Source organism: Cherax quadricarinatus, chromosome 72 (genome assembly GCF_038502225.1).
Source record: "Cherax quadricarinatus isolate ZL_2023a chromosome 72, ASM3850222v1, whole genome shotgun sequence".
Taxonomy (NCBI): Eukaryota; Metazoa; Arthropoda; class Malacostraca; order Decapoda; family Parastacidae; genus Cherax; species Cherax quadricarinatus.
The window spans coordinates 519,058-543,533 of record NC_091363.1 but is presented as its reverse complement, the minus strand read 5'-3'; the positions used below and the strand labels follow the sequence as shown (position 1 = coordinate 543,533).

The 24,476-nt window shown below is 45.2% G+C and overlaps 1 protein-coding gene across 7 annotated transcripts in view; it reads right to left on the bottom strand.

The window, feature by feature from the left end:
- jar (Myosin heavy chain 95F jaguar) overlaps window positions 1–24,476 on the bottom strand; it is a 192,226-nt gene that overhangs the window by 111,206 nt on the left and 56,544 nt on the right. For 6 of the 7 annotated variants that reach the window (XM_070100242.1, XM_070100246.1, XM_070100245.1 and 3 more), the window contains one exon: window positions 964–1,153. In XM_070100242.1, coding sequence (XP_069956343.1) covers window positions 964–1,153 — 190 coding nt within the window. Of the gene's footprint in view, window positions 1–963; window positions 1,154–10,853; window positions 11,009–24,476 lie in introns of those variants that run through there. The other variant, XM_070100243.1, reaches the window with a different exon arrangement.

Genomic DNA, 24,476 nt, shown 5'->3' with positions numbered 1-24,476 from the left:
TGCAACATCTGGGTATCTTTATTGTAGACGTTTTGCCATCCAGTGGCTTTATCAATACAAATTCAAGGACATAATGGAAAGACAGTAGAATAATGTACAAAAAATGAAGTAATCAGTCCTTCAGCCTTGTTTGTATATAGTTCTACTGTCTTCCCATTATGTCCTTGAATTTGTATTGATAAATCCACTGGATGGCAAAACATCTACAGATGTTGCATGTGTCTAATTCTTCATTTTGTCAGTATTGCATTCCATACATGTACAACTATATAGCCATACCATCCACTAGTTCATAGTTTACCATATTCCCCATCCCACTTCATGCTTTTTCTACAACTCCACATCCTTTATATACTTCTCTGCAGCATTTTCTCCAGTCATAATACTAATAAAGTAAAAATTCCATTAATACGCTTTATTGTACTTTATCCAATGTTATTTTTCATTTTCAAAAACCTTCCCAGCTATGCACTGATGTTCTTAGTGTGACTGTCTTGGTCGAGTAAATGTGACCTACTTAACCCAAAACTTGATGTTGATGCATTCACTAAATTTGTTGTATCCTATTTACAATATGTGGTGATGGCTTTTTAACATTTATAAAACTATTCCATTCATTAGTGAAACATATTTTTAATCTAATACATACATACATATCTGAAAGCAAATATGAAGTACTGTATACCAATAATTATGGTTTAGAAATTTTATGCACAGTTTAGAATAAAATTCACAGTATCATGGCTGGAACAATTTACATCTAATCCACAAAATGCAAAAGAAAACTAGATACATGTATATCTTTCATTTGCCCTGGGCCATTATCAAGTCATGGCTTAATAAGGGCCCTTCATCAAGTCAGCTTGATAATGGTCAAGGAAGACCTTAAACATTGTATACTGGAGTTTTATTTCCATTCTGTGGGTTAGTTATCAATCTGTAAACACAGAAACACCAGCTTACAATTATCATCCACCTCCTTGGCTTCATCATCCTCAGCTGGATAGACTCTGTCGTAATCAGCAGTGATGGGCTTCGCACCTCGTGTTAAGGGCTGGATAAGTACACCCTCACTAGTGAGGTCAACAATGTTACCCAGAATAAATCCTTGGGTCTGGTCACTCACCCACACCTTCTGTGTCCCCTCCATCCCCTGCAGAAGAACCACAAGCAAAATAAAAAATTATTATTTCTATGTTGCACTACATATACCATTCAAACATCTATGTATTGCACCTTCTGCTTCACGTTCCAGCTTGAAGAGCAATTTTTACTTTATAAACTTTAAATTCACATAAAATATTTAGCCAAGACATATACATATAAGTGAAAAACCCACTAATATTTTGCTTCAAATATAGACAAATTTACTATACAGAGTTTGACAGGAAAAAGTTTCTGGATGCTGCTGCCATCTGAGTTTGCAACATCATCAAGCAAAATCAGGGAGATTTCATCCTAGCAAAATGTCTTGCATACCTGCTGCAGCCTTGCCCTCATGATGGCACCTGTGGCCTGACCTCCTGCTTCCCTGTTCTCACTGCATATAACATAGCCTCTCCTTCAATCTTTACCTAACCAAAATGTATATCTAAGGATTAGTTTTGGGGGTTTTCTCTTTATTTGATAAAGCTCAATAATGAGTGAAATCTCATGTAAAATAAAGGCTTGCTCTGCATTATGTCTTCACACCTAAATTTTCATTTGCTAGGATTACCTTCCTGATCATATAATTTTTACCATTTTCCTCAAGTCTATGAGTAATCATACAAGTACAGTATTTCACCAAAATATTTATATCCGATAGCAATAAATTTTGACAGTTTGGCCATTTATAAATGGAGGTATTGGCTAGGGTTTGATTGAGTAAACATTATTATTTTTTATAAGCAAGTACTAAACACAAAAAGATAAAAGAGGAGTAATGAGTAATACTTCAGAAAAGAAGTGAATGTGTAAACCTTCAACAATAAATATGATATATGTAGTTTATGTTATGTTTGTTTATTCTGATTTAATCTAAATTATCCTGAATGTCTAGTTAAAAGGTAATAAGCAAATTACAACAAACAGGAGGGGAAACGTCTGGCAGCGAAGGATACAGCTGTCTTCAATGCATTAAAAAAATACTGTGAGAAGAATGATGTGAGAACGAGATGGATGAAGAGTTGTTTAGATATTCAAAATACGTACTCCACCTTTCACAGTAAGAATTAGGTGATGAAATAGTAATGAATGACCCAAGACAGAATTAGAAGTACAATAGCTAAATCATGCTAATAAACCAAAAGGAAACCCATGAGTTGCAAGTCAACTCCATAGTAAAAGAGGCAACCAACTTTGCCCCATTCAGTAGCGCCAGAAAGAACCAACAGTAAACATCCAAGTACCTCTAGTAGTAAATGGGTTGCTTCATAACAACGCCATTCATTCACCAATAACAATTATTATTATAATAAAAAAGAAGCGCTAAGCCACAAGGGCTATACAGCGCTGCAGGGTAGGGAAGGAAGCGAGGGTATTGGATGGCAGAAGGGAGGAGGGATGATCAGTAGGTTACAGAAAACAGCGGGGCAGGGGATAGTACGGGGGTAGAGGGTAGCAAGAGATTGAAGTAGAAAGGGCTGAAGGTATCAGAATTTGTGAAGTAAGTCAGTTGTTGTCAAAAAGTCAATGAGAGAGTCTGGATGAAAGGTGGGTCCATCAGCGAGAAGGGAAGGTAAAGAGAGAGCAGTGGAGTGAAGACGACGACGGAGGTAAGTTCTTCGTGCTCGTTGATAAAGTGGGCAATCCAACAGAATGTGGCTGACTGATAATGGAGCTTGGCAATTCTCACAGAGAGGAGCAGGGCGCCTCTCCATGAGATATCCATGAGTAAGATGAGTATGGCCAATGCGAAGACGGGAGAGAGTAGTCTCCCAACCTCGACACTGGTGATAAGACGGCCAGTAACCTATACTCGGTTTAATAGATTGAAGTTTGTTGCCGAGCATAGTAGACCAACGTTGTTGCCAATGGGTGTGAAGGTGGGAAGATATTGCAGCAAAATAGTCCGTAAATGGAATACCTCTATATGAAACTGGTAGGTCATGTACTGCTAACCGCGCAGCAGTCTGCCTGTTCATTGCCCTGTACGTCAACATGACCAGGGACCCAACAAAAAACAATATCTTTATGCTTGGTAAAGATGCGGCGTAGCCAAAGTTGGATACGGAGGACTAAGGGGTGAGGTGTATCAAATTTCTATATAGCCTGTAAAGCACTAAGGGAGTCTGAGACAACCACAAATGATGACACAGGCATAGATGCAATACGGATAACTGCTGTAAGGATGGCATACAATTCAGCAGTAAAAATACTAGCAGGAGATAGTAAATGCCCTTGTACGACGCTGTCCGGAAACACTGCTGCGAATCCTACGCCGTCAGAAGACTTAGAGCCATCTGTGTACACAGCAATGGCATGAGAATGAGAGTGAAAGTGGTCAAGAAAAAGAGAGCGGGAATCGACCGTAGACAGTTGGGCTTTCGAGCAAGGGAGAGAGAAAGAACAGACTCGAACAGCTGGAACTTCCCAGGGGGGTAGGGAAAAGTGAGATGTTACATGTACATAGAAATGTGGTAATTGAAGAGAAGACAAGAGTGAATGAAGGCGAAGAGAGAAGGGACGGAGTAAACAGGGGCGGCGAACAAATAAAGAATGTCTACTAATATCAGTGACCATTCTATAAATGGAAGGATTGCGGAGATCATGAGAGCATACATAGTAGCGAAGGCAATGGGCATCATGGCGATCGGATAAGGATGGAACGTTTGCTTCTGCATAGAGGCTCTCGACAGGGGAAGAGCGAAAAGCACCAAGGCATAAACGTAATCCTTGGTGATGAATGGGGTTAAGGCTAGAGAGAGTAGCAGGAGATGCCGCTGAATAGATCTGGTCACCATAATCAAGTTTCGATAAAATGAGTGTGGAATGTAGGCGAAGGAGGGTTCGACGATCAGCTCCCCATGAAAGATGAGCAAGGGTTTTAAGAAGGTTCAGCCGGCTGTGACAAGTTGCCTTCAGAGAGGTAATGTGAGGTTTCCAGGATAACCTACGGTCAAAGAGGAGGCCCAGAAACTTGACTGTATCACGTTCAGGGATACGGGAGCCATAGAGGTACAAAGGATGATCGGAGATGACAGAGCGTCTAGTGAAAGTAATTTGGTGGGTTTTAGTGCTTGAAAATTTAAACCCATGTGTGGTGGCCCAATTGGAAACACGGTCGACTGCATGCTGGAGAGAAACTGTAATGAGGTGACAGTCAGTGCCTGCACAGGCAATAGCGAAGTCATCAACATAGAGTGATGACCAAATATTGGATGGAAGACTAGAGGCCAAATCATTAATAGCAAGGAGAAAAAGTGTTGTGCTCAGAACACATCCCTGGGGGACACCTTCAGCTTGGATAAAGTCCGGGGAGAGCACATTATTAACCCGAACACGGAAATGCCTGTCAGTTAAAAAGTTCTTAAGGAAGGATGGTAGATTGCCTTGAAGGCCTAAGGAGTGGACTTGGGCTAAAATATTATACCTCCAAGTTGTGTCATATGCCTTCTCAAGGTCAAAAAATATGGCAATAACTGAGTGGTTATTCGCAAAGGCATTACGAACATAAGTATCCAAGCGTAGTAAGGGGTCTATGGTAGAACGTCCCTTACGAAAGCCATATTGATGAGTGGAGAGACTGTTATGTGTCTCTAAATACCACACTAAACGTCTATTTACTAGGCGTTCCATCACTTTGCAAACTGCACTGGTAAGTGCAATGGGACGATAGTGGGAGGCTTCATGTCCCGTAGTGCCTTGTTTGCGGAAAGGGAGAACAATGGCGGATTTCCACAGCTGTGGTACAACTCCTTGTGACCAAATAAGATTGTAAAGGCGTAATAGGACTGCAAGGGCTGACTGATGTAAATGTTGTAGCATACGAATATGAATGTCGTCAGGCCCAGCTGCCGATGATCGGCAAGCTGAGAGTGTTGCCTCCAGTTCTTGAAGTGTAAAAGGCACATTATACTGTTCTTCTCTGAGAGAAGAAAAGTCCAAGGGGGGTAACTCTCTGGCAGACTTTGAGGAAAGAAATGAGGGGCATAGATGGAGTTCCCGAGAAATACGGACCAGATGATTGCCAATTTCACTGGCAACATCTAGTGGGTTTGCTATATCAACACTAGCAACCCGCAGAACAGGAGCCGGGTCAGGAGAATATTTACCACTCAGTTTTCATACTTTTTTCCAGACTGCACTCATAGAGGAAGCAGAGGTGATGGTGGAGACATAATCTCGCCAGCAAGTGCTTTTAGCATCACGGATGACACGACGAGCAATCGCACGCTTCTGCTTAAAATCAAGAAGTCTCTCTGTGGTTCTATTGTACCGGTACCTACCCCATGCAGTGCGTTTCAAATGTACTGCACGAGCACAAGCAGGAGACCACCAAGGCACGCATTTCTGAGAATGCCTGCCCGAAGTTTGGGGTATACAATTAGAAGATGCGGTTAAAACAGAGGATGAGAAGAGGTGTAAAAGCTCATCGATGGAGGATGAATAAGGAACCTCTCTAAAAACAGTTAGGTGTGAGTAAAGGTTCCAATTTGCCTGATCAAATTGCCAGCATGGGATGCAAAGAGGTGGTGAATATGAAGGGGAAGTAAGAATGATTGGGAAATGATCGCTGTCATGTAAGTCCGGGAGAACAGACCAAGTGAAGTCTAATGCGGTGGAGGAAGAGCAGACTAAGAGATCGATGCAAGAGAGAGTGTGAGTCCGAGGATCAAAATGGGTGTGAGTACCTGTATTTAAAACATGGAGGGGGTGGGTGGCAAGAAAAGCCACTGAATGCCACGGGAATCACAGTGAGACCCCCCAGAGGAAATGGTGGGCATTAAAATCGCCAAGTAACAGGATTGGTGGCGGTAATGACGAAACAAGAAAGGCAATATCCGGAATAGATAATGCCCGAGAAGGAGAGAGATATAAAGAACAGAGCGTATACCACCTATGCAAGTGGATACGGGCTGCTGTGTAATGCAGCGAAGTATGAACAAATAGCTGATGGTACGGAATATCAGAGCGCAGAAGAAGGGCACTTTCATTAAAGGTCCCATCAGGAAAAGGATCAGAAGAATACAATAAATTATAGCCTGAGATGGGAGAGATAACAGCAGAGTGTAATTTTGGTTCCTGTAAGCAAACACCAACAGGGGAAAACTGGGAGAGTAACATCTGAAGCTCACCCCGATTACCCCTGAGGCCGCGTATATTCCACTGTAAATAGGCCATGATTGGCAATGATAAAGATACCTGAAATCCGCAGGTAAGGGTTCCTACGGACTAGAGGGGTTAGAAAAGTTCACATGCGGAGGCAGTGGAAAACGTTCAAGCAGCGAAGGAATGGTGCGCTGTGAAGAAAGGAGTTGCGCAGATGGAGCAGAGGAGAGAGAAGGAACGGAGGGTGCATCAGTGTCCATTGATGGTTTGGTCTCTGCAATATATTCATAGATTGCTTCAAGTGCTTCGGAATTCAGAGACGTCGTATGGGAGACAATATTGGAAATGGTAGGGGGAGGATGAGTAAAGGTTGGAACTGTAATGGACTGTACCAAGGTAGGGGGAGGGGGGAAAGGGTGGAGGGAACTGGAGAAGCATGGAAGGGGACAGAAGAGGCAGAAACCTGGGAGGTGGCAGAAGAGGAAGAAACTTGGGAGGGAACATGGGAGGAAGGTACAGTATGAGGAGGAGGGTGAACCTCTACACTTGTAACAGAGCCAGTGAGAGGGAAAGAACCAGGTACAGAGACAGGGAAGGTAAAATGAGGAGGTGGAAGATGGGTAGGAGGTGTTAACGGACCTTTTTTTGACTTTTGAGAAGTAGAGGGACAATTAGGAGGAGGTGTCATACGAGATATCGTCGCTACTGAGGCTTGTGAGGGAGAACACGAAGAAGCGAGATCAGACTGAGGCGTTGAAGTAGGGACGTCTGAGCCTAGGACAGCAAAAGAATTAGATACAGGAGTGACTATGGGAGAGGTAACCACAGAGGTGGTTGCAGAAGATGGGATCCCAGAAGTGGGGGGACGTTTTGAAACACGGGAATAAGAAACACGAGGTAGTCTCCCTTGGAGGCGGAGATGAGAAACTGCCATGGCATAAGGGAGACCTTCTGCCTCTTTTAGGTAACGGATTTCCCGCTCGTTTAAGTAGACTTGACAATGGCGAGAGTACGAAGGGTGAGCCTCATGACAATTAAGGCAAGAGGGAGGTCGATTGCAAGACATATTAGAATGGTCATCGGCACCACAGACCGGGCATTCGGCGATAGATCTGCAATATTTCGCTGGATGGCCAAATCGCCAGCAATTTCTACACTGTTGCGGTGTAGGGATCACCTTTCGAACTTGTAACCGATGTCCTGCTACATAAACTGAGGATGGGAGTTCACGGCTGTCAAAAGTTAAACGAGCCACATTGCTAGGGTATCGTCTCCTCCCGCGGGCAGGAAGAACATAAGTGTCAACCTTGAGGATTGGGAGATCTTGGAGTTCCAGCTGTTCAAGAATGTCAGTGCCACATGTCTGGAAATTTTGTTGAACTATGGTATGGGGCAGAATGACAGTACCACTACAAGAATTGAGGGAATGATGTTTTTCAATAGTGACAGGAAGAGTATCGATATGGGAAAGACGAGAAAGCTCATGAGCCTGGGTAGCATTCTGTACGGTGATGATGCGCGTACTGCTCTTAAGAGCATGAAAAGAAATATCTTTACCAACATGGCGTAGGAATGCCTTGCCAATACTGTGGTCAGAAAGATAGGCAGTAGAGGAAGTCGGTCGTAAAGTGAAGAATTTAGTCCATTGTGCAGTCTGAAACTGAGCGTGGAAAGGTAGTGAAGGACGTGTCGATCTTTTCTGAGAAGAACGAGAAGGTGGAGTAGTATCATCAGCAGGTAATTGTCGTTGGCGTTTAGGCGTGGGACCAGAGGTGGTCCGATGTGGAACGGGCTGGCGATTCGAAAATTGCCGCACCGTAGAGGGAGAGGCCCGAAGCAGTCAGAGGAGAGCGAAGGTCAGATAAATCGAAGGAGTCAGTCGAGGCCTCAGTACCCGAAGCGGGTGAGGAAACAGCACCGGCAAGAGGTACAGAGGCATGAGGAGTGTCCGAAGAGTGGTCCAAAGACGAGGCGGGGTCAGAACGGGGTGCAGTATCAAGAAGGGGCCCGGGGGTAGCAGGTTCATGGACTAGGGCTGCCATGGTTAGGTTACTTCTTTCTTTTTGTTTTTAAGAAAAAAAAAGAAAGAAGAAAAGAAAATAAAAATAAAAAAAAGAATAAAAAAAGGGGGGACTGGGGAGGGATAGTTCCTAGGAGGAATGAAAGGGCCAGAAATCTCCCTCCGTGCCCAAGAGGATCTCAGCACCGCAAGTAGCGCAGATGCAGCATGGAACCCGTGCCATACCCTACCCATCATGCCAGTAAACCGGCAATCCGGGATAGCAACCTCACATCTGCCGAGCTACCTCGGTGGACAAAAGAGAGGGCGGCCGGAAATCCGCCACAAAGCATACCTCCTTCGGCCACCACTCCCGGAATCCGAAAGGTGGCTTCCAGAGATACACCCGTCGCCCGAGACACACCCAAAGCCACCCTCAGGGATACTGGAGAGGAATCGGGACATCCCCAGGCAATCCAGATTCCACGGCAAACTACGCCACCGCCAAGAACCTCAACGGAATGGGATGGACCCCGGTACCCTTTCCCTACCTAGGAACTAGCGTGCCTGTGGGAAAGAAAGAAAGAAAAAAAAAATCCCAAAGGCCAAAAAGGAAGGGCAAAAGGGAGGGGAGGGGTGGGGAGGAGGGGGAGGGGGAGGGGGAGGGGGAGGGGGAGGGGGAGGGGGAGGGGGAGGGGGAGGGGGAGGAGGAGGAGGGGGAGGGGGAGGAGGAGGAGGAGGAGGAAAGGAAAAAGGGGAGGATGGGGAGGATGGGATAGGGAACGGGGGATTGGGGGGTAATTAGGTTCGGTCTGAGGAAGGAGACCGACAGATCTAATTCCTCAGACCAAGAGCCTCTTCACCACGCCAAGGAGCCCCCCTTGAAGAGGTCACCAATAACAAATTGCTTCCATTTAACAATGTTTTGGGGCAATTTGTTCCTACTGGAACGTGATAACACTTTCTTCACTCCCCATTAATTATTGTTATTACTGAAGCTCTAAATCTTAGGGAAATGAAATACATGTAATCATATTTGATCTGAAGAGAGAGAGAGAGCGGTAACTACAATTCTTTGCATCAAGTAAACCATTTTCCTTAAAAGGGTCGAGGATGTATTTTCCAGTCCATCCTTGAAACACGTTGTTGGTTTATTCTCAACACAGCAACGCAGCCAGAATTTCAGTAAGGGCTTAAAAATCATCTGATGCTGAAAAGTTCAAAGAAATCGCTTTTAAAGACATGTGTTTTTCTGCATATATGTGAATTTATTTAATCTATTGTGCTTTCGTGGTCATTGGTCAGAATAATAGTGAAAAATAGCCATCAATTGAAAAAAAAAAGTATATTTGCATTTGGGGGTTTCAGCTCCCTTGCCCCTGTGGCTGGACCACTGTTTAATCACAATACATACCTACATATACATGAACCTTTCGCAAGGGTTACAGCTCTTGGTAATAAGGTGTGATCCTTTTCACCGACTTTAAGGCACCCGTTTAAAGAGATACTGCACTTCATTAGGTCTTCCGGCAAATAAATGATAAGTTTCTTATCTATTATTTCGCAGATTACATTAAGAGATATAACCGAGGGTTCCAATGAATCTCTCAAACAAAAATGTCAGGTTCCAGTGAATCACTCACACATAAGTTCGAGTTAATACACGAAGGTTTGAGGTTCCAATTAATCACAATAGCTTGAGAGTTCAGCCACTAAAACGCCACAAAATTCTGAGGTTCTAGTGAATTCATTATACGTAAATTTGTTGTTACAAAGTCCATCAAAAAGTAAGGAATTCCAGTCCCTAACACAATAAATATTAATCTTGTTTCCAAATTGTAATACATAGTCAAACTCACCAATGAAACTAACTTGACACTAATGAGGCCTGGTCACAGACCGGGCCGCGGGGGCGTTGACCCCCGGAACTCTCTCCAGGTAATGTGCCTGTCAAGTCTCTAACTCCCGGCATCAAGCCAAGCTTGCTTGTCAAGCAGCCAGTCTCAGTAGGCTACACAAACAGGTTTCCATACAGTATACCCCTGCAGGGTGCCAAACTTGCTTGTCAAGTTACACACACACACATTCTGGTAACTAATACGCACATACATACTGGTAACTAATACACACACACACATACTGGTAACTAACACACATACTAACAAAGAGGCGGGGCCAGGAGCTATGAAATGATCCCTGCAACCACAAATAAGTGAGCACACACAATGTCAAACTATTACCAAATATCAAACTAAATAACTTAATTGTCTTTATTCACTAAAGAAAAACTAGGACCCAACAATACTTTACATTATATTTCAACACATTAATTTTAATGCAAAACACGAGCTGTAATTCCAGTCATTTCTTGTTTACGCATTTTCCATCCTGTTATTTTCTTAGGTATTTTGATTAAAAAAAAAAAATACACTTCATAAAGGCTGAGTATTTTTGTCTGGTTAACCTTACTTGTTGCCCAGGGCTGAACAATAGGATAGCCTCTTAAGTAACTTTTACACATTATCCCATCTTTTCCCCCATAAGAGGCCAAGATATTGAGAGGTAAAGTTGTCCACTCCTGGTAAATAGTTGAATGACGTACACGAGGCATTGTGAAGATGGTTCAGAGGATGACGGGGTAACTGAAGGAAGCTTAGCGGGCGACCTGGGTGGAAGGTTGATGGACTGACTTGCACTCCCTCCCACCCACAAGCGGATCTACTGGTCGTACAGGCAGGCGACGACACCTTTGATATCACACTGATAAAGTTTAGATAACAATCTACCCTTGCCACGGCTGTCACCATTTACCTCAGTGCACGCCACCGCAATATTCTCAAGATATTTTTAAGTTGACTTGCCTAGCTCACAAACCAGCTTGTGGTAAAAGCAGACATTTTCCCTATATGCATGGTATTAAGGCTAACACACTATGTGACAACCATCACACTGACCACAAAGTCCAGCAGTCGCTACTATTGTTGCCATCAGGTAAACTATTTTCAGTGTTACCTTCAAAGGGGGTCTTGCGAAAAAGTGTCAAGTGATATTTAAATAACACGAATATACCTCTTCTGAACGGCGTAAATTTTTACGGGCTAATGCCTCTTATGGAAAGGGTGGTTGGTACCCTATATGTTTAAGCTACATGAATGTGAATTTTCCAATATACTAACAACATTAATAAATTTCGAATTGTTGGATTCCATAAAATAACTGGAGAATGCTGCTTCTAATAAGCTTCAAATTTTCAGTGATGGTGGGACTTTGCACAAAAGATTCGCACTGATTTTGGGTTGTGTAAGTTTTAATTTCTCAATTTCATTAAAATGGTTTTCATGCAAACATGGCTCTTCTGGTAGGCTTCAAACCCTAAACTTTGGTATATTATAATAACAGAAATTTCTGGATTGATCTTGTGCTGTGCAAGATAATTTTATTGAATAAAATGTGAAAATAAAAATGGTTTTCAAGCAATGATTTGTGAATGGCTTGTGAAAACAGCTTCAATCAAAACTGAAATATCATAAGAGGAAAATTTGGATTGTTATTGAACTGTAAGTGCCATTTTTTTTTTTAAATACTTCAATCCCTCACCCGTCTTAAAGGATTGTAGAAAATTTGAAATGTAACTGAGAAAAGAAAAATGAGAAATAGTAAATATTTATGTTTTTATAGCGTCTCATAGTTACAAGACTTTTGTGAACCTTATTTTTGTACAACTTTATTGCCAAGACAATCAGATGCTCAGTTTTATTCCTACAAAGTTTGAGTTTGAAAATTAAGAACACCTCATCCAATCGGCTTTAATTTTTTCAAGTTATTGAACTATAACAAGATAAAGGTTCACGGGACTACTGTAATGGACACGTGACCTATCGTCAGTTTTATAAAGCAATTCCTGATTTTGGTTACAGGGCAACAACTTGAGAAAGTCTCTTCTGATCGGCTTCAATCTTTTAACACCAATGTTTACTACTTAAAAAAAGGTTTGGATTCAATAGACAGTTCTGAAGTCAATCCCTCCAGTATTGTTCAAGAAGAAATTATTACATGATTGTGATGATGATTCATTATTGATGGTGTTGTCACCGGTGTGGGTGAACAACCGTGAACCAGAGAGCATGACGACAACTACAGGTACCACCACCTTCTCTAGTGTGTACTCATCCGTCCTCACACTGTTCTCATGTATTCCTCCCCACACCACTACTGTTCTTACCTGTGCACTCGTGTATCTTTCCCCACACCACTACTGTTCTCACCTGTGCACTCGTGTATCTTTCCCCACACCACTACTGTTCTCACCTGTGCACTCTTGTATCCCTCCAGACACCACTACTGTTCTCACATGTGCACTCTTGTATCCCTCCAGACACCACTACTGTTCTCACCTGTGCACCCGTGTATCCCTCCACACACCACTACTGTTCTCACCTGTGCACTCTTGTATCCCTCCAGACACCACTACTGTTCTCACATGTGCACTCTTGTATCCCTCCAGACACCACTACTGTTCTCACCTGTGCACTCTTGTATCCCTCCAGACATCACTACTGTTCTCACATGTGCACCCGTGTATCCCTCCAGACACCACTACTGTTCTCACCTGTGCACTCTTGTATCCCTCCAGACATCACTACTGTTCTCACATGTGCACTCTTGTATCCCTCCAGACACCACTACTGTTCTCACCTGTGCACTCTTGTATCCCTCCAGACACCACTACTGTTCTCACCTGTGCACTCTTGTATCCCTCCAGACACCACTACTGTTCTTACCTGTGCACTCGTGTATCTTTCCCCACACCACTACTGTTCTCACCTGTGCACTCTTGTATCCCTCCAGACACCACTATTGTTCTCACCTGTGCACTCTTGTATCCCTCCAGACACCACTACTGTTCTCACCTGTGCACTCTTGTATCCCTCCAGACATCACTACTGTTCTCACATGTGCACTCTTGTATCCCTCCAGACACCACTACTGTTCTCACCTGTGCACTCTTGTATCCCTCCAGACACCACTACTGTTCTCACCTGTGCACTCCTGTATCCCTCCAGACACCACTACTGTTCTCACCTGTGCACTCTTGTATCCCTCCAGACATCACTACTGTTCTCACATGTGCACCTGTGTATCCCTCCAGACACCACTACTGTTCTCACCTGTGCACTCTTGTATCCCTCCAGACACCACTACTGTTCTCACCTGTGCACTCTTGTATCCCTCCAGACACCACTACTGTTCTCACCTGTGCACTCTTGTATCCCTCCAGACACCACTACTGTTCTCACCTGTGCACTCTTGTATCCCTCCAGACATCACTACTGTTCTCGCATGTGCACCCGTGTATCCCTCCAGACACCACTACTGTTCTAACCTGTACACTCTTGTATCCCTCCAGACACCACTACTGTTCTCACCTGTGCACACTTGTATCCCTCCAGACACCACTACTGTTCTCACCTGTGCACTCTTGTATCCCTCCAGACACCACTACTGTTCTCACCTGTGCACTCTTGTATCCCTCCAGACACCACTACTGTTCTCACCTGTGCACTCTTGTATCCCTCCAGACATCACTACTGTTCTCACATGTGCACCCGTGTATCCCTCCAGACACCACTACTGTTCTCACCTGTGCACTCGTGTATCTTTCCCCACCCCACTACTGTTCTCACCTGTGCACTCTTGTATCCCTCCAGACACCACTACTGTTCTCACCTGTGCACTCTTGTATCCCTCCAGACATCACTACTGTTCTCACCTGTGCACCCGTGTATCCCTCCAGACACCACTACTGTTCTCACCTGTACACTCTTGTATCCCTCCAGACACCACTACTGTTCTCACCTGTGCACTCTTGTATCCCTCCAGACACCACTACTGTTCTCACCTGTGCACTCTTGTATCCCTCCAGACACCACTACTGTTCTTACCTGTGCACTCTTGTATCCCTCCAGACACCACTACTGTTCTCACCTGTGCACTTGTGTATCCCTCCAGACACCACTACTGTTCTCACATGTGCACTCTTGTATCCCTCCAGACACCACTACTGTTCTCACCTGTGCACTCTTATATCCCTCCAGACACCACTACTGTTCTCACCTGTGCACTCTTGTATCCCTCCAGACATCACTACTGTTCTCACCTGTGCACCCGTGTATCCCTCCAGACACCACTACTGTTCTCACCTGTGCACTCTTGTATCCCTCCAGACATCACTACTGTTCTCACCTGTGCACCCGTGTATCCCTCCAGACACCACTACTGTTCTCACCTGTGCACTCTTGTATCCCTCCAGACACCACTACTGTTCTCACCTGTGCACTCTTGTATCCCTCCAGACATCACTACTGTTCTCACCTGTGCACCCGTGTATCCCTCCAGACACCACTACTGTTCTCACCTGTGCACTCTTGTATCCCTCCAGACACCACTACTGTTCTCACCTGTGCACTCTTGTATCCCTCCAGACACCACTACTGTTCTCACCTGTGCACTCTTGTATCCCTCCAGACATCACTACTGTTCTCACATGTGCACCTGTGTATCCCTCCAGACACCACTACTGTTCTCACCTGTGCACTCTTGTATCCCTCCAGACACCACTACTGTTCTCACCTGTGCACTCTTGTATCCCTCCAGACACCACTACTGTTCTCACCTGTGCACTCTTGTATCCCTCCAGACACCACTACTGTTCTCACCTGTGCACTTGTGTATCCCTCCAGACACCACTACTGTTCTCACATGTGCACTCTTGTATCCCTAAAGACACCACTACTGTTCTCACCTGTGCACTCTTATATCCCTCCAGACACCACTACTGTTCTCACCTGTGCACTCTTGTATCCCTCCAGACATCACTACTGTTCTCACCTGTGCACCCGTGTATCCCTCCAGACACCACTACTGTTCTCACCTGTGCACTCTTGTATCCCTCCAGACACCACTACTGTTCTCACCTGTGCACTCTTGTATCCCTCCAGACACCACTACTGTTCTCACCTGTGCACTCTTGTATCCCTCCAGACACCACTACTGTTCTCACCTGTGCACTCTTGTATCCCTCCAGACATCACTACTGTTCTCACATGTGCACCCGTGTATCCCTCCAGACACCACTACTGTTCTCACCTGTGCACTCGTGTATCTTTCCCCACCCCACTACTGTTCTCACCTGTGCACTCTTGTATCCCTCCAGACACCACTACTGTTCTCACCTGTGCACTCTTGTATCCCTCCAGACATCACTACTGTTCTCACCTGTGCACCCGTGTATCCCTCCAGACACCACTACTGTTCTCACCTGTACACTCTTGTATCCCTCCAGACACCACTACTGTTCTCACCTGTGCACTCTTGTATCCCTCCAGACACCACTACTGTTCTCACCTGTGCACTCTTGTATCCCTCCAGACACCACTACTGTTCTCACCTGTGCACTCTTGTATCCCTCCAGACACCACTACTGTTCTCACCTGTGCACTTGTGTATCCCTCCAAACACCACTACTGTTCTCACATGTGCACTCTTGTATCCCTCCAGACACCACTACTGTTCTCACCTGTGCACTCTTATATCCCTCCAGACACCACTACTGTTCTCACCTGTGCACTCTTGTATGCCTCCAGACATCACTACTGTTCTCACCTGTGCACCCGTGTATCCCTCCAGACACCACTACTGTTCTCACCTGTGCACTCTTGTATCCCTCCAGACATCACTACTGTTCTCACCTGTGCACCCGTGTATCCCTCCAGACACCACTACTGTTCTCACCTGTGCACTCTTGTATCTCTCCAGACACCACTACTGTTCTCACCTGTGCACTCTTGTATCCCTCCAGACATCACTACTGTTCTCACCTGTGCACCCGTGTATCCCTCCAGACACCACTACTGTTCTCACCTGTGCACTCTTGTATCCCTCCAGACATCACTACTGTTCTCACCTGTGCACCCGTGTATCCCTCCAGACACCACTACTGTTCTCACCTGTGCACCCGTGTATCCCTCCAGACACCACTACTGTTCTCACATGTGCACCCGTGTATCCCTCCAGACACCACTACTGTTCTCACCTGTGCACTCTTGTATCCCTCCAGACACCACTACTGTTCTCACCTGTGCACTCTTGTATCCCTCCAGACACCACTACTGTTCTCACCTGTGCACTCTTGTATCCCTCCAGACACCACTACTGTTCTCACCTGTGCACTCTTGTATCCCTCCAGACACCACTACTGTTCTCACATGTGCACTCTTGTATCCCTCCAGACACCACTACTGTTCTCACCTGTGCACTCTTGTATCCCTCCAGACACCACTACTGTTCTCACCTGTGCACTCGTGTATCCCTCCAGACACCACTACTGTTCTCACCTGTGCACTTGTGTATCCCTCCAGACACCACTACTGTTCTCACCTGTGCACTTGTGTATCCCTCCAGACACCACTACTGTTCTCACCTGTGCACTTGTGTATCCCTCCCCACTTTCTTCCACGCCTTACCCTTTCTCTCCTCTGCAGCCACGGTGTTTCAACTTGCAGTCTTCACGTGTATATATTGCGCTAAGCCCGCAAGGGTTTAGCGCTTAGTTGTTTTTTACAAGATAAGCAAAACATCTGATTGTGTTTAGGAAATAATTTTTGCAGATATCATAATATTGTTATCGTATTTATGCCAGTTTTTCAGTATAGTTTCTGTCAGTAGATACTTAACATAGGTGTGCCAGAGGCGTTCACTCGCCCCCCCCCCAGGGCGTTCACTCATCGTGCAGGTCGTTCACTCTCCCTCCAGCGCGTTCACTCGCCCCCCCCAGGGCGTTCACTCATCGTGCAGGTCGTTCACTCTCCCTCCAGCGCGTTCACTCGCCCCCCCCAGGGCGTTCACTCATCGTGCAGGTCGTTCACTCTCCCTCCAGCGCGTTCACTCGCGCCCCCCAGGGCGTTCACTCATCGTGCAGGTCGTTCACTCTCCCTCCAGCGCGTTCACTAGCCATCCAGCTCGTTCACAAGCCCTCCAGCTCGTTCACAAGCCCTCCAGCTCGTTCACTAGCCTTCCAGCTCGTTCACAAGCCCTCCAGCTCGTTCACTCGCCCTCCAGCTCGTTCACTCGCCCTCCAGCGCGTTCACTAGCCCTATAGCTCGTTCACAAGCCCTCCAGCGCGTTCACTCGCCCTCCAGCGGGTTCACTCCGTTATAAAAACACTTACCAGCAGGTGAAAGACTCATCTCACGGTTCTCGATGTTTTGTCTTCCTACTTCTTTCTTCACTCTCTCTTCCACCATCTTCCTTCTCCCTCCATCCCACCCTTACCTTCTCCCTCCCTCCCACCCTCCCCTTCTCCCTCAACTCTGCAACAAACAACGGTGCTAGTCACAGGTAATTATAAAGAAAACGAGACTCGGTAAGCAACACAATGAGACTCACGGAGTATAAAACTAACCAGATAAATAAAGGCAAATAAAAGGACACAATAAATCAACCTCCTCTCTCTCTCTCTCTCTCTCTCTCTCTCTCTCTCTCTCTCTCTATGCCTTGTTTCCCCTTCCTCCTGCTCCTCCTTCCTTGTCCTGCATTCTTCATACAGTGCAACTGAAAGTTAAACCGTAAACCTGATGAAACATTACATAAAATCTATGTATTAGTCTCTTCCCGCTACCCTTGTCACTGTATGACATGTAGTTGGTTAGCCGGTCTCGTCCCGGCTCTGGAGAAGACCCGGGCAGGGACAAGACCGGCCAACCTACTACAGTCATACAATGACAAGAGTAGCGGGAAGAGACTAACACAGATTTTATGTAATGTTTCAACAGGTTTACGGTTTAGCTTTTAGTTGCAATGAGAGTAATAACACCAGTGTGATGTATCATGAATTCTGACCTACTGGACAAAGGCGTCGAGAAATTTACTAGTGTCCGATGTATCATGAATTCTGACCTACTGGACAAAGGCGTCGATAAATTTACTAGTGTCCTGGGAGGCTGGGTACATATCTCGATTTCGATCCCCGGTTAGTCGCAGAATTGTTTATATATATATCGTGGCGAATAGGTGAAACTGGTCAGTTAGCAAAAACTCATTTAAAAGTAAGTCCTTTATAAAATGTTCTTTTATACGTTTAAAAATACATTTTTTTTCATTTATGTTAATGTAAAAACTAATAATTTTGTACCAAAAGAACCTAAGAAAACTTACCTAACTTTATTATAACAAGCTCAATTTAATTTTGCCTAATCCAACTAAATATATTTTAGATAAGTTTACAATAATTTAATAATAAAAAAAATATAATGAAATATATTTTTTTCGTTAGGTTCAGAATGATTTTTGCGAAATTACTACATACACAAATTTTTGCTTCCCTTATTCGGCAGGACGAGAGATGCTATTTGAGCCAAAATAGAAAGTTTTACCTATTTGGCACGACATTATATATATATATATATATATATATATATATATATATATATATATATATATATATATATATATATATATATATACACACACACACACACACACACACACACACACACACACACACACACACACACACACACACACACACAGATGTTGGACGTGGTGCTGGAAAACCTCATGCACCAACATGTTAAGGACACTACCAGAGTGAGAGGGGAGGATGAACCAGCAAGATTGGACCTGGTGTTCACCCTGGGCAGTTCAGACATTGAGGACATCACGTATGAGAGTCCCCTAGGAGCTAGCGACCACGTGGTTCTGTGCTTTGAATATATAGTAGAGCTGCAAGTGGAGAGAGTAACAGGAGTTGAATGGGAAAAGCCTGACTATAAAAGAGGAGACTACATAGGGTTGAGGAACTTCCTGCGGGAGGTCCCGTGGGACAGAGAACTGGCAGGAAAGCCAATAAACGAAATGATGGAATATGTAACAACAAAATGCAAGGAGACAGTGGAAAGGTTTATTCCCAAGGGCAACAGAAACAACGGGAAGACCAGAACGAGCCCCTGGTTTACCCGACGGTGTAAGGAGGCAAAAACAAAGTGCAACAGAGAATGGAAAAAGTACAGAAGGCAGAGAACACACGAAAATAGGGAGATCAGTCGCAGAGCCAGGAACGAGTACGCACAGGTAAGGAGGGAAGCCCAGTGACAGTATGAAAATGACATAGCATCGAAAATCAAGACTGACCTGAAACTGTTGTATAGCCACATCAGGAGGAAGACAACAGTCAAAGACCAGGTGATCAGATTAAGGACAGAAGGTGGAGAACTCACAAGAAATGATCAGGAGGTATGTGAGGAGCTAAACAGGAGATTTAAGGAAGTTTTTACAGTAGAGACAGGAAGGGCTGCGGGAAGACAGCACAGAAGGGGACATCAAGAGGGAATATACCAACAAGTGTTGGATGACATACGAACAACCGAGGAGGAGGTGAAGAAGCTGCTAAGTGACCTTGATACCTCAAAGGCGATGGGACCGGACATCTCCCCATGGGTCCTTAGAGAAGGAGCAGAGATGCTGTGCGTGCCTCTAACCACAATCTTCAACACATCCCTTGAAACTGGACAACTACCTGAGAAATGGAAGACAGCAAATGTAGTCCCCATATTTAAGAAAGGAAACAGAAACGAGGCGCTAAACTACAGACCTGTGTCTCTGACATGTATTGTGTGCAAAGTCATGGAGAAGATTATCAGGAGGAGAGTGGTCGAACACCTGGAACGGAACAAGATTATAAATGAAAACCAGCATGGGTTCATGGAAGGCAAATCTTGTATCACAAACCTCCTGGAGTTTTATGACAAGGTAACAGAAGTAGGACACGAGAGAGAGGGGTGGGTTGATTGCATTTTCCTAGACTGCAGGAAGGCCTTTGACACAGTTCCCTACAAGAGATTAGTGCAGAAGCTGGAGGATCAGGCGCATGTAACAGGGAGGGCACTGCAACGGATCAGGGAATACCTGACAGGGAGGGCAATGCAATGGATCAGGGAATACCTGACAGGGAGGCAGCAACGAGTCATGGTACGTGAAGAGGTATCACAGTGGGCGCCTGTGACGAGTGGGGTCCCACAGGGGTCAGTTCTAGGACCAGTGCTATTTTTGATATATGCGAACGACATGATGGAAGGAATAGACTCTGAAGTATCCCTATTCGCAGATGATGTGAAGTTGATGAGAAGAATTAGATCGGATGAGGATGAGGCAGGACTGCAAAGAGACCTGGACAGGCTGGACATGTGGTCCAGAAACTGGCTTCTCGAATTCAATCCTGCCAAATGCAAAGTCTTGAAGATTGGGGAGGGGCAAAGAAGACCGCAGACAGAGTATAGGCTAGGTGGACAAAGACTACAGACCTCACTCAGGGAGAAAGACCTCGGGGTGACCATAACACCGAGCACGTCACCGGAGGCACACGTCAACCAAATAACTGCTGCAGCATACGGGCACCTGGCAAACCTGAGAATAGCGTTCCGATACCTTAATAAGGAATCGTTCAAGACACTGTACACTGTGTATGTTAGGCCCATACTGGAGTATGCAGCACCAGTCTGGAACCCACACCTGGTCAAGCACGTCAAGAAGTTAGAGAAAGTACAAAGGTTTGCAACAAGGCTAGTCCCAGAGCTCAGGGGAATGTCGTACGAGGAAAGGTTGAGGGAAATCGGACTGACGACACCGGAGGACAGAAGGGTCAGGGGAGTCATGATAACGACATACAAGATACTGCAGGGAATAGACAAGGTGGACAGATATAGGATGTTCCAGAGGGGACACAGGAACAAGGGGTCACAACTGGAAGCTGAAGACTTAGACGAGTCACAGGGACGTTAGGAAGTATTTCTTCAGTCATAGAGTCGTCAGGAAGTGGAATAGCCTAGCAAGTGAAGTAGTGGAGGCAGGAACCATACATAGTTTTAAGAAGAGGTATGATAAAGCTCAGGAAGCAGAGAGAGAGAGAGAGTACCTAGTAGCAATCAGTGAAGAGGCGGGGCCAGGAGCTGAGTCTCGACCCCTGCAACCACAATTAGGTGAGTACACACACACACACACACACTATTTGTGAACGACATGACGTAAGGAATAGACTCCGAAGTGTCCCTGTTTTCAGATGTCGTGAAGTTGATGAGAAGAATTCATTCGATCGAAGACCAGGCAGAACTACAAAGGGATCTGGACAGGCTGCAGACCTGGTCCAGCAATTGGCTCCTGGAGTTCAACCCCACCAAGTGCAAAGTCATGGAGATTGGGGAAGAGCAAAGAAGACCACAGACGGAGTACAGTCTAGGGGGCCAGAGACTACAAACCTCACTCAAGGAAAAAGATCTTGGGGTGAGTATAACACCAGGCACATCTCCTGAAGCGCACATCAACCAAATAACTGCTGCAGCATATGGGCGCCTAGCAAACCTCAGAACAGCATTCCGACATCTTAATAAGGAATCGTTCAGGACCCTGTACACCGTGTACGTTAGGCCCATATTGGAGTATGCGGCACCAGTTTGGAACCCACACCTAGCCAAGCAAGTAAAGAAACTAGAGAAAGTGCAAAGGTTTGCAACAAGACTAGTCCCAGAGCTCAGAGGTATGTCCTACGAGGAGAGGTTAAGGGAAATCAACCTGACGACACTGGAGGACAGGAGAGATAGGGGGGACATGATAACGACATACAAAATAGTGAGAGGAATTGACAAGGTGGACAAAGACAGGATGTTCCAGAGATGGGACACAGCAACATGGGGACACAGTTGGAAGTTGAAGACACAGATGAGTCACAGGGATGTTAGGAAGTATTTTTTCAGCCACAGAGTAGTCAGGAAGTGAAATAGTTTGGGAAGCGATGTAGTGGAGGCAGGATCCATACATAGCTTTAAGCAGAGGTATGATAAAGTTCATGGTTTAGGGAGAGTGACCTAGTAGCGACCAGTGAAGAGGCGGGGCCAGGAGCTTGGACTCGACCCCTGCAACCTCAACTAGGTGAGTACAAAGTGAGTACACACAAGCACGCCAGGAGCTATGAATCGACCCCTGCAACTACAAATAGGTGAGTGTACCTATACTGGAGTATGCAGAATCAGTTTGAAACTCACACCTAGCCAATCACGTAAGGAAATTAGAGAAAGTGCAAAGGTTTGCAACAAGACTAGTCCCAGAGCTGAGAGCCATGTCCTACGAGGAGAGCTTTAAAGGAAATCGACCTGACGACACTATAGGACAGGAGAGAATGGGGGGATATGATAACGACATATAAAATACTGAGAGGAATCGACAAGGTGGACAGAGACATGATGTTCCAGAGATGGGACACAGCAACAAGGGGTCACAGTTGGAAGTTGAAGACTCAGATGAATCACAGGGATGTTAGGAAGTATTTCTTCAGTCACAGAGTTGTCAGGAAGTGGAATAGTCTGGGAAGTGATGTAGTGGAGGCAGGATCCATACACAGCTTAAGAAGAGGTATGATAAAGCTCATGGAGCAATAAGTGACCTAGTAGTGGCCAGTGAAGAGGCCGGGCCAGGAGTTGTGAATCGACCCCTGCAACCACAACTAGGAGAGAAAACCTCCGCAGATATAACCAGTTTTGTTAAATAAAAGTCCTCTCTCCCTGAGTGCCGCTGTGTCTCCTTGTCTCTGACGTACAGTACTTGTTACTGTGAATTAATCACTTGTGGAGGGATTTGGGAGAGGCAATATGGTGTGACTGGTGCACGGATGAAGGTACCAGGAACTCCGTTTTATCAATGACCCCCCCCCCCCACCCTACAACACAGCATCTCTCAGCACACAGCACACTATCCCGACAATCACAACTGTTGTTAGCTCAGTGCCGTGTAAAACCCTCACTTCCCTCTATCCTTTCCTCCCTCCCTCCCTCACTCTTCATCAATTTTAAAGTAGTCGATGCCTTTCCCACTCGACCAATCGAAACCATTGATTTTTGTTTTTAAGTGGTTACGTCTGCATGTTTGGGTGTCTGGCGGCTGGCAGACATGACTGACATTATACTAGTGGAGAGCGTGCAGCTGTGCCTGCTCAATACAACTGACTGGACGTTGATAGCAGCACTGCATTGCTCTCACTACTACTACTGCTGTTGATGCTGCTTATACGTGAATGAATATACCACGCATTCCCTACCTCTCTACAATTATTATTAGTCCATTCAGGAGTTCTTTATCTAATGAATTAGAACTACGGTCTCCTGATTACCTTCCATTCCTCAGGCGTTGTATAATCAATACTGGTTTAGCGCTTCCCCGTGTACATAATAATAATAAATTATTAAAATTGCAAACACAATGTCCTCGCTGGCTGATACAAGATAAAGACATAATAACCACACATAAAATATTAAGACATAGTTGTGGGATCACCCAGACACATTACACCACCACCACAATGCATGACCTTTTACCAGCCCTCATTTATATGCCTCCAAAAAAACACCGGAAATTTGGGCGGGTGGGCGGAAGAGGAGGGTGGGCAGTAATGTGTGTCTAGAGATAATAATGAAAGGGTATGGGAGGGTGCTAGTGAGACCCACCCAGCACACGCTAGCCACTCACCCACGTGTCCACCTTCACCTTTAAGACTAACCTGCCACCACGCTTACTCTCACACTTTCCTCCCTCCCTCCATCACCACCCTATATTCCAGCTTCACAATACATCTCTCTCTCTATCTCCTCCCTTATCCTGCAATCCATCCCCTCCCTCACTATGATCCACCCTCGCCCACATTTAGCAGCCCTCATTGTTATTAATAAGCCACAACTAAGCACTAAACCCACATCTAGCATCCCTCAGCAAGCTTGGTAACTGTCTCACCTTCTAGTTATCTAACAGGTGTCTTACAAAGAATTTGTTCTCGAATTTACGAATTCCGTTGTGTTCTGTTCCACTTCTGGTTGCTTCCGGTATGTGAACACACGCGGGTGGAACTACTCTCCCGCAGAGTATATAAACCTAGCTGTATCTCAGTGTATACACCGAGAGGTGTGTCTGTGAATATGCACTGGAGGTGTGTCTGTGAATATACACTGAGGTGTGCCTGTGAATATATACTGGTGTGCCTGTGAATATATACTGGTGTGCCTGTGAATATAGACTGGAGGTGCATATCTTTCAACCTGGATGAGGACTAACAAACTTACACTAAACACTGACAAAACCTACTTCATTCAGTTTGGTAACAGAGCTACAGATGTCCCTCTTAACATAACAA